This window comes from Centropristis striata, chromosome 12, assembly GCF_030273125.1.
Source record: "Centropristis striata isolate RG_2023a ecotype Rhode Island chromosome 12, C.striata_1.0, whole genome shotgun sequence".
NCBI classification, from domain to species: Eukaryota; Metazoa; Chordata; class Actinopteri; order Perciformes; family Serranidae; genus Centropristis; species Centropristis striata.
The window spans coordinates 25,219,594-25,230,464 of record NC_081528.1 but is presented as its reverse complement, the minus strand read 5'-3'; the positions used below and the strand labels follow the sequence as shown (position 1 = coordinate 25,230,464).

The 10,871-nt window shown below is 40.8% G+C and overlaps 1 protein-coding gene across 1 annotated transcript; it reads left to right on the top strand.

Moving 5' to 3' along the window:
* Positions 1–54: 54 nt before the first annotated feature.
* fam193b (family with sequence similarity 193 member B) lies at positions 55–10,860 on the top strand. Its single transcript, XM_059346714.1, has 10 exons — positions 55–381; positions 1,943–2,221; positions 2,874–3,060; positions 5,176–5,397; positions 6,969–7,380; positions 7,507–7,690; positions 7,805–8,038; positions 8,452–9,508; positions 9,602–9,677; positions 9,830–10,860. Exons 1-10 carry the CDS (start codon positions 223–225, stop codon positions 9,924–9,926), a joined length of 2,907 nt encoding a protein of 968 aa, XP_059202697.1. The 5' UTR covers positions 55–222; the 3' UTR covers positions 9,927–10,860.
* Positions 10,861–10,871: the final 11 nt, after the last annotated feature.

Here is a 10,871-nt window from a genome sequence, read left to right as displayed (position 1 = left end):
ATCAGGTTTCAGTTGTATTCTCTGTAAGGGAGTGAAGCCTCTTTGCCAGCAGTATCTTTAACCTATGAACTCCTGAGTGTGCCAGTCCTCCGCCATATTGACTGTTGTCTTGACTGGAGGAGATAGAGAACATTTTGAGGTCCGAGAAGAAACGAAAGTGTGCTATCCAAATCATCGAAACTGGTGCAAACTTGGCCAAAGCGTATTATAAACAGCACCGTAATGGCAAGGAAGAAAAGCAAGCAGCAAGGGGTCGCCCAGAAGGAGCTTGCGCCTGGACAGCAGACCGTACCGAAGAGCCCAGTCTCTCCCGGCGATGCAGCTGACGGTGGCGGCGGAGATGCTGGGCTGGATAGGCTGGCCACTACCAGGGCGAACCAGGTAGGTTAGCTAGCAGCAAGCCAATCGCTGCTTTTAAATAGGCTAGCTAGCCTCTGAGCTAGCACCCCTCTGCTAATCTAAGCATCCTCCTTTTTGTGTTTTTATTTAATGTAGCTATATCCTGCAGAGGTGAAGTTATATGCATCCGCTGGCTGCCTGAAAGCTATTTAATCTGTATGTAGTAGTCGTGGGTGGTGAGCTCTCACGTCGTTTGATATGTAATTAAATAAATAATATGCTCAACTTAGCGAGCAGACTCGTCCCCAGCAGGCGGTGTTGAGGCAGTGTGGCTAGCATTGCAGCCCATCTCCTTTGCCGGACAGGTGACATTGTGGCTCGGACAGGTCGTCCCATATCCAGCGTTTACAACTCTTCATCCGCCCAGCTAACCTTAGCTACAAGGCTAGCCGGGCTATCAGCTCCAGCTAGCGTGCAGCAAACGTGCTCACTGCCTACACATGAACCCATCCACAGGAACCACTCAGCCAGCAGGAGCTAAACAGCTGCTAGCAAGCTAATCAGCTAGTTAGCTGAAGATACAACCCAACGAGCTCACAATGAGGCTAGCTAAGTCTCAGACATGGTTCGATGTGTTTATTTGACTCTGTCGTACTATTTATGGTTTGTTGCAGTGCAGCACTAATTTATCGGAGTGTGACAGGAGCTAATGTCAAAAGTTTCAATGCATGCGCTTATCAGACAGTGATGCCTAGCTAAATCGGAGTCAGTAACGTCAGCTATCTAAGTTGAGAGTAAACACTAACCTTTAAAAGAGAAGATGGGACGCTGCAGGCTGGACCACTCATGCCTTACTGCCCTCTGAGCCTCACAACCTGCCTGACTTATGCTTGGATTGATTAATTACATTTTATACCACATATGTAACATGTCCGTCCAGACACGTCTCATTACTTAGCATTTTGTTGTGCTTTTGTGATTCTAAACAACCTGGTTATCTGTAAATGGTAATGTCATCACCATATCATAAAATGATCTAATATCCAAAAGATACGAGGCAACATCTCGTTATCTATATCTATAACTCACAACTGCTTTTAGAGATGTGTTGTTTTAACCTTTTAACTGGGGAACATTATGTAGCATCTGTACAAAAGGCATCTTTGATAAGACTGTATCTGTTGTAGCCAAGTATACCCAATAAACATTAATAAACACAATCAATAAACACATATAGGTTATACGTCAACATATAAGGGCTGCAACTAATAATCGTTTTCATTATCAATTCATCCAGATGTTCAGTTGAATTTGACATAAACGCAAAAAAATATATTTTCAGTATTTTTGCAAGAAACTGCACTTAGGATTTTTCAAAATACTTCATGATTATTTTTCTGCTGTTACACTAATCAATTAATCGACTAGTTGTTGCAGCTCTAATGCAAATACACTCCCATATTATAATAATTATTTTTGCTCACCTTGTTTTGTTGCGATTGTCAAATATAGCAGCAATTATTCAGAAACCTCTTTTTCCGAGTGTTTAACTGGTAATTATAGGCTAAAACTTGACCTCTTTATCCTCTCTTCCTCTACCTAGCCTATGCACACCTGCTGCCTCCTGTGCCACCGAGAATTTAAGGACTGGGGAGCGAGCTCTGTGAACGGACTCCCCGGGGGCCATGGGACCAAGCTGGCTGATGCCGTGCCTGCACTCTCCCAGGCCTTATTGCGGGAGGCGCCAGGGCGTAAGCTTGCCGATGCCGTGCCCTCGCTGTCTCAGTCCCTGCTGGGAGAGGTGCCTCTGTGGATATGTCAGAGCTGCTGCAAAAGTGTGGAAGAGGAGGAGAGGCGGAGCACCCAGGAGCAACCAACGCCGGTAAATAAAAGGGGACTGATTTGGGTCATATGTCTGGATCCTTTTCATGACTTCTTTTTACTACTTTTAGTTTAACAATTGGTCTCAGTTGGCGGAGGTAAACTCATCTTTATTCATCATACAAGGCATTAGATTTGCATGTCCTTACTCGCTGAATTAATCAGTCTGTCTGTCGTGTTGGATTTAATAAGTTTGAACACATAGGACTTTGTGCCTCCTCAGAAGTAACTTATTGTATATGTATCTATGTGGTAACAGCAGCTATTTGCTTTCTAAGTTGACTTTTACATAAATCATTTACATGAAATGCAAATTTTGAAGACTCCTCTATCATCATACTTGAGTTTGACAAAAGATGAACATGGTACTCAAGATGTTTTATGGATATTTGGCTCAGAATTTCAAATGTTCAGAAGAGCAAAAAAGTAACAGAAGGAGGGATTGTTGATCAGTCCCCTGCAATGATCTATTTTTTACTGTTTGCATTTTTGTTGTTAACCCAAGTTTGATTAATGCATTTTTAAGATGTTTGCTTGTCTTGTCACACTGCCTACTGTATATTACAAGATAATATTGGTGGTTGCTTGCAGCCAGAATGTAAGCCACTGTAGAAAGCCCTGCAATTAACCAGTTGGGTTTTTTTTTTGTTCAGGTACCATTGTCACACTCTTCCTCTTGTAAGTCCCAGAGCTGTGGGAACGGTTACCCGGAGCAAAGTACTGTGGATTGGGATCCGAGTTCCTTCCTGTCAGCCCACAAACTGTCAGGTCTCTGGAACTCAGCCCACACCAACGGAGGGGAACACTGCAACCACAACACTTCTTCACACTCACAACAAGGTCTGTCATCACAGGGTACTGAAAACATTATAAACCTTACTTTCAGGCTGTTTTGGGAGTTTCAGTTTTGTGAAATGGACACAAATTTGGTCAGAATCCGAGCTCTTCAGCTGGCTTTTGAGCTTGCCTGCTTTGGAATAAATGTACGATACACTTTTGGCCACTTTGTTCAGATGTTGGTCTGTTTTATCTTTGGAGAAGAAAGAGGCATCTTGTAGAGGCTTACAATTCTCTACTTCTTAAGGTATTTGGAGCTCATTATGAAAGGTGGAATAACATTCAAGATGAGCTTGTTGTCAAAACTATTATGTGCACTCGGGTGATGGGGATACATTTAAAAATAATACTTTCCAATGAAGATGATTTTATGAAATTGGAGAATATGACTTGTGACTAAAATAGCAAGAACAAAACGCTGTTGATTTTTTACACATTTCCCCTTCTTTTTATTTATTTAATTCAATCGGAGAACACTCACTGTTTTGCCTAGAAATTGAAGTGCTTGCAAGCTGTGCTGTAATCAGAGTCAAATATCTGTTCAGTGGAAATATTACAGCGAAGCAGAGGCAATTGTCTCACTAAACTTGTAGACATATTTGGCAAAATGTAGATTATTCTATCATACTAATATGAATGTATTACATGCCTGGACTTTCAGCTTTCCAATATCACGACGACTCAAACATTAACCCTTAAAACATGGCTTGAGTGGTGAAAAGTGATCATCTCTGACATGCGTTGTGATTTTGTTTTTGTGAATATTAAGCTTTTTTGCTCAAACCTCCTGAAACTGAATTGTGTTTTGTGATACCGGACTTTTCCCAAATAAGCACATTATTGATTTTCCAGTTAAGATAACTATTATAAAAAAAAAAAATGAAGTTTTGATATGATAAGAAATAAAAAAAATAAAAATTTAAATTTAATCCTGATGTATCTCACCCTGTTTTTAAACACATGGATATAATCTTAGAATTATTTATTACACTCTCTTTGACTGTTCAGCAGTTTAATAAGACTTTATCACAAAGTAACTCAGGTGCACTGCCCAGCTGAAACATTTCCTAGATGTATGAGACACCTGAGAGAAGTGTCACAAGAAGAGAATTGAATGTGAAAGTGAGCTCAGTTTGACCCTGGCCTGAAAAAGGCAGTTGTTTATTAAAATGGGAAGCAGAGCATTTATGTCACAGCTATGATCTGTGCGTTTGTCTGTTTTCTTCCTGTTTCTTGGCTCTAATCAAACTACTTTGTAGAGGTTACCTGGTGCTGTCATGTGGTTGTATTTCTAGTTTTGCAAATACCCGAAAGGTTCATGCTGCCAAGTTGCATTTAAAAAAGGTTAAGTGAAACTAATCATACATGCAGGCATGTCTGCTCAATGAGTGCAGCTGCTGCAGCTTCCTGCATGGGCAAAGTTTCATTTGAAATTGTTTATTTTACTTCAATTCTTTTTAGAAAGTTTGTTATTGTTTGCTGGTGAACAATTATGGTGACATTTTATCAACTGTCACTGGAAATAATGGGTGTTTGCCAGTAAGGGAGGCAGCTACAGAAATGGTGTGTTGAATAACTCAGATGTTGTTGTACCACTCCGAAATTTTTTATTTGCCATCATTAAAAGGTTTTTTATCCTTTTTTAGAGCTAAACATCTCTTTCAATGCTGTTTTCTTTCTCATCGCAGTGAGACATTATTGACATTAGACAGTTAAACATGTCTTAACATGCTTCCAAAGAGCATGGAATTGTTTTTTTTACAGAACCACAGTCTGAAAAGTGTTGAATTACTAAAATCTCAGCAGCTAGAAATTGTTGAGTAAAGGGCATTGATCAAAGTTCTCAAACACATGCTTGGGACAACTCATTTTGTGGTATGGACAGTAAAATCCTTTGTTCCTCTAAATATTGACAGCTTTTTGTAAGATATTTTTCACACAATTTGTCACTACATATAATGGTAATGACTGTGTTGTTCTATTCTTAAATCAAGTTTTCGAGTTGGCAAAGTTTGTGGAAATCATGGAAAAGTATATGAAAGTATTTCTCTTTATTGTAACTGTTGTCATGTCCATCATCAGTCCCCTTTAAATTCATTAAACTTTTTCTATCTGCAGGTATAACAGCAGGGTCGGCCTGTCATGAGAAAAGAGGACTTCATGAAGCGCCTGGGAAATCTGCTAAAACGTCGGGAACCACCAAAGTCTGTCCCTACAGTCACCCGTCATCCCAGAATTCCAGTGGATCATCTGCTGGGAACCCCCTGTCTACCTCAGCAGACCTCTGTAAGACCACTCCCAAGCACTTCAAGACCATGTGCCGTCGACCAACACCACCAGGTAATATTTCCTGTGTCTTTTAGGGCTTAATATTGTTAATTGTTTATTATTTGTTTCTGTTTTTTTTTAAAACCTTGGAAAACATAGTGAGGGAGAACCCTCAGTTTTAATGTTTTCAAGGTGCATACAGTATAGGCGTCCACTTAATGAAATCAAATAACAAAAGAAAGAAGAATACAATACAACTTTATCAAATCAAACAAGAAAATTTAAATAAATTAAAGCAATAACCGTTACAATCAAGATTAGCATTTAAAGCTTGGAATATTCTGAGTGGTATTAAATCAATTTAAATAGCATGTGACATATTTCAGTAAAGATTTATTTTTCAATTTTATCATTTCATGATTTTTATTAAAGAGTAATTTACACTAATGGACAAACATAGATTTATTATATTGCACAGATCTTGTTTTTAGATAGAAAAACAGAATTGGTAAGCCAGTGCTTGTATTGTATTTGAACATGACTTCAAAGTAAAATTGGTTTAGCTGTAATTGGTGTATATGTATATAAATGTGTATTTATGTAAAAAAAATTGCATTGAAAAAATGTGTTAATCTATAGAAAACCAGACCAGTTTATTTTATTTTTTTATATTTATGACATGAGTGGTAATTGCATTAATGGTAACTGGTCAATAGGGTTGTCACGATACTAAAATTTTCAACCCAATACCGATACTCGGGAAAATATTTGATACTCGATACCATTTTCGATACCACCAGGATAAAAACAAAGACCCCAAAATTTAACAGAAATATTTTTATTAACAAGGAAAATGCAACATGTTAAAATTAACAGAACCGCGGGTTAAATATTTATAATTAAAAACAGTTGTGCAAAAAGAAACAATATTTTGAGGTTGAATGCTGTGCACAATATTAGGAAAGCTTGATTAAAAAAAAGAGGTAGAGTCGGCTGTGTGTGTTGCTGTTTGGTTGCAGGTCGACTTTTCTCTGCTTCGTTCTGGGACTTCAAGAGAAAAAATAACACTTTTCAGTCACCAATGTATGTAATTATGCAAACTTATTAACTCTATGCTTATGTATACTGACACTATGTCAATTAACATAATATGGGCATACTACGTGCCTGATTTATTTATTTACGATGCTTATAATCATTAACGTGACGTCAGCCTTTAATTGCTAGCTGCGGCTAATTGCTAATAATAACATGGCCAACATTAATGCGGGCCACCGGCGACGATAACATCAGGAATAGGTACGTTTGAAACGAAAGACACCTGTCGAAATTCACTGTAAAGGCCAGGGTGTCGGTCTTTAAGATGTTGCTGTGTGTGTGCAGGCAGAGAGAGAGAAGGACGCAGCGTCGGCAGCTCGGCATCGGGAGGGGGGACGTTTTAGTATTGATACTTTTTTGAGTATCGATACTTTTGACAGCCCTACTGGCCAACTCATTTGAGGATGTGTATATAAAGTCTTATAGTATTAAGAAAGACCATGAAATAAACTGCATACCAGAACACAAACTGATGCACTCTGTAAAAAGATGGTTCAGCTTTTGTGATCTGAAGGTAATTCTTATTCACTTTTTCCCTTGTCCAGGTGAAGCCTTCCACCCCAGTGACCACCATCAACACACAGACTTGTCGGTACCCCCCAACAGTCCCACCGGCCTGTCTTCCCAGCATTCCTCCCTCCTGCCCCCAAAACCGAACTCTGGGCAGCACGGCCACGTAACCTCCTCGTCTGGCACTGGTGTGGCAGCCCACGCTCCCTTCTCCCCACTGGTACCAAACCTCCACGGCCCTACAGCCAAACTCAATTCTCCCAGTCCAGACAGCCCAACATCTGTCCACAAGCCCAGTCCGTGCAAAAACTCCCACATTCCTGCCGTGAACACACAACATAACAAACTGGGCACATCTATCATGGGCTGTAACCATCCTTGTAATGGACACAGTGCGGGAACAGTGGCCCCTTCAAATGTGGGCCACTTGACAGCTGGGGCCTGCAGGTTAGTATTAATATCTCAACACTGCTTTTCTTGAGAATGTGATGCTGAGAAACTGCTTCTGTAGCTGTGTTGATTAAAAATACAAATTCCCTCTGAGACTCAACTTCAGTTGTTTCTTTTTTGTAGGGACCAGGCGTGTAAGGGGCACAAAATGACTAATGGGACGTTGTGCCACCCTTCGTCTGAGCTGGAGGAGGGGGAGGATGAAGACAGCAGCTCTGAGAGGAGCTCCTGCGCCTCCTCCTCCACCAACCAGAAGGACGGGAAGTACTGCGACTGCTGCTACTGCGAGTTCTTTGGACACAATGCGGTACTGTCAAACATTGTTGTTGTTGCGTTTGTATTCCCTTTACTCTTACGTGCTCGTTAAACATTTATATAAAAGCTAACATGAAAACATTTTGTTATTTATTATTCGTCACAGCCTCCAGCTGCACCCACCAGCCGCAACTACGCAGAGATCCGAGAGAAGCTCCGCTCACGTCTCACCCGGCGTAAAGAGGAGCTGCCTCAGCGTCAAGATTCAGAACTGACAGTGACCGGTGCCATCGACAACCGGGACGTAGACGAGCTGCTAGACTTCATAAACAGTTCTGAACCCAAACCTGTCAACAGTGCCAAGGCTGCCAAAAGGGCCCGACACAAACAAAAGAAGAAGGTGCAGTAACTTTAGAAACAATGTGGTTGAATGTTTTGAGAGGTTTTTTCCATTTTAATTTGAATATTTATCATCTAATGCAGAACAACCAAAACTGTATTTCATACGTTGCTTAATAATATTAACAAGAATTCTTGAATTGTCTAAAGACAGGCACCTCTGCAGGAACTTGAACCGAAATAGAGTAAAATTTAGAGTCATTTCCTTTCGATGTTTCTCCAAGCAGCTGTAACACACTGATTCAATTAAAAGAAAATAAGTTTTCATCTTGAATTATCGCCCACCTCTAGACTCTCCAGATATATTTTACCAAAAACAAACTATTAATGTTTGATACTTGTATTATCTCAATAACACTGCATTTAGTTTGTGTACCTGTTCACTCTCTCACGTCTGTTCTTTTTGTGTTTCAGGAAAAAGCTCAGCAGGGCATGGGTGCTGCAGGCAGTGACCCCCATTCCAATCCATCTGAGCCTGTGGACGACGAGCCCATCCCTGACGGTTCAGAAGCTAGTCGGTTGCTGGATTGGCCTCAGCTGGAGCTTGAGCGTGTCAACAGTTTCCTCACCAGTCGGCTTGAAGAGATTAAGAACACCATCAAAGACTCAATCCGGGCATCATTTAGCATGTACGACCTCAATCTGGATGTTAATGACTTCCCAAAGAAGGCAGCCACGTTGGAGGGAAATCATTTACTGTCCCATCTCAATGGTTCCTCTGACTTGCAGCAGATAGACCTTGACTTGGCCCCTCTTTCATTGGGAAGCTTTAAGAGCCACCTGGACCTGGTTAATGGATGGGAGGACACAACCACGGTCTCATCCCCTAATACCACCACCACCACCACCACAGCGTCAGGGGTCACTGCTGGGTCCAAAGACATCCAGCGGTTGAACACTACCCCCAGTCTCTCAAAGCTCATAAGGGTTCGATCCCCAGAAAGATGCACTTCCACTGGATCTGACAGTTTGCCACAGGTGCCAGCCCAAGCTACAGCTAAATCGAATGAGGATGCACCCGATTCCAAGAACACAACAGTCGGGAACGGTGGTGCAAAGTCAAAGAAGAATAAAAAGCAGCAGCAAAGACAGGAGCAATCTGTGTTGGAGCAAAATTCCAACAAACCAACCAAAGCTGCCTCTGGAAATGAACCACAGAGAAGCAGTGAGTGCAAAGAAACGGCTTCTAACGGCTCAAAAGCTTGGCACAAACAGCCCCAGCACTCTGCAGACAACCAGAGAAATGGTTCCAAAAAAGTTGAGGAGGGCAGGCCGTCTAAACATACAGCAAATGGTGGCCTCTCGAATGCACAAAGAGGGAAAGGTGACACAGAAACACGAGGAGGTCGGGAGGATTCAGAAAGCAAAGCTAACCCCACCATTCCAACAAATGGGCAGCAGCAACAGCAGCAAGCCAAGGGGAAAAATAAGAAGAACAAGAACAAGGGTGAAAAATCCAGCAGTGCTATTGGTACAATAAGCAATTTTTAACAGTGTGCAAAATTTGAATTGTTTTTCAAGTTGTTGTGCTTGGCTAATGTAACATGTTGTTGTAATTCCCTAGATGATGTATTTCTCCCTAAAGATGTGGATCCAACGGAAATGGATGAGATTGATCGGGAAGTGGAATACTTCAAAAGGTAGGCCTAGCTCTGCTATGTATCAGGATACTGTTTCAACTAAGCTTTGTCCTAAACTATTGTATTCATTACCAATAACTGCATTACTAACAGTGGAATTTATTTCTTCCTCCTTCTCCTCCTCTTGTTTTGTCTGTTTTTGTTCCCTCTAGGTTTTGCCTTGATTCTGCAAAACAGACTCGCCAGAAGGTAGCAGTGAATTGGTCCAACTTCAGCCTCAAAAAGGTTCCTTCCAATGCAGCTCAATAACTTGGATGAGTGCCAGAAAAAAACTTCACACCACAAACTCTTTGAGTAGAGCCCCATTTGGCCTGAGGTCTTCTCTCATTCCCTGTTTTCTTCTCTTCCTTACTAAGCCAAGGGACCCCTGGTTCAAAATCATACTCTCCATTCAGATGACTGAAACATAACTTGTGGCTGACAAGCCAGGGATCATTCTCAAGGCCAACTCTACCCTTTGCTATTGCAATGTTCACTAAATGAAATGAGATGCAAAAATGGAAAAAAGTCTGTTGAATCCACTGCATCCATGTGCTTACGTATGTAGTATGTAAACAATTACCTTACATGAAATAAATGTTTTTATCACAAATCTGAGACATTTTAACGTTGTTAAACTTCTGAATTCCAATCAGTTTAATTTGGTGCTGATCATATATTACATTTTGCATTGCTAGTTTCCCGCTCACTACGCCAATCTCAGAAGACACCAGAGACCATTTGGCTTAGACTGTTCAACTGTCAAAAAGGAGCACAAGAGAACATTTTGGCAGGGGGCCACAATTGCATTGATTTTTACTCAAAAACAGACTGCAGAGCATTTGATGCATGTTGATTCGGTCGTTTCTAATTGGAATACTTTGCTTAATATTTAATTATGATCATCAAATTTTGTTATCAGTGGTCGAAAATGAAATGACAAACACTTGGTTACCCACTTGCTATACTGTTATCGTTTTGTATGATATGTTTAAAAAACAAACTTGAATGTTTGACAGTTCGGTGCATCAACAATGCTAATAGAACCTAGTGGGAAAATATAAATTAACTGTGTGTAACACTTGGCTCACAGGATGCATCTTAAAAAATATATAATGCCAATGAAGTATCCATGCAAATACATCTTCACGCATGACGTGGAGAAAAAAAAAACAGATAACATGCTGTCTCCCGGTCCTGTATTGGGCAACGTTA

Excerpts from the sequence above, each read along its gene's own strand:
- fam193b (XM_059346714.1), top strand. The coding sequence starts at position 223 with ATGGCAAGGAAGAAAAGCAAGCAGCAAGGGGTCGCCCAGAAGGAGCTT. Across the intron at positions 7,381-7,506 it reads TTGACAGCTGGGGCCTGCAG|GGACCAGGCGTGTAAGGGGC; the intron begins GTTAGTATTAAT and ends TCTTTTTTGTAG. Across the intron at positions 8,039-8,451 it reads GACACAAACAAAAGAAGAAG|GAAAAAGCTCAGCAGGGCAT; the intron begins GTGCAGTAACTT and ends TTTGTGTTTCAG.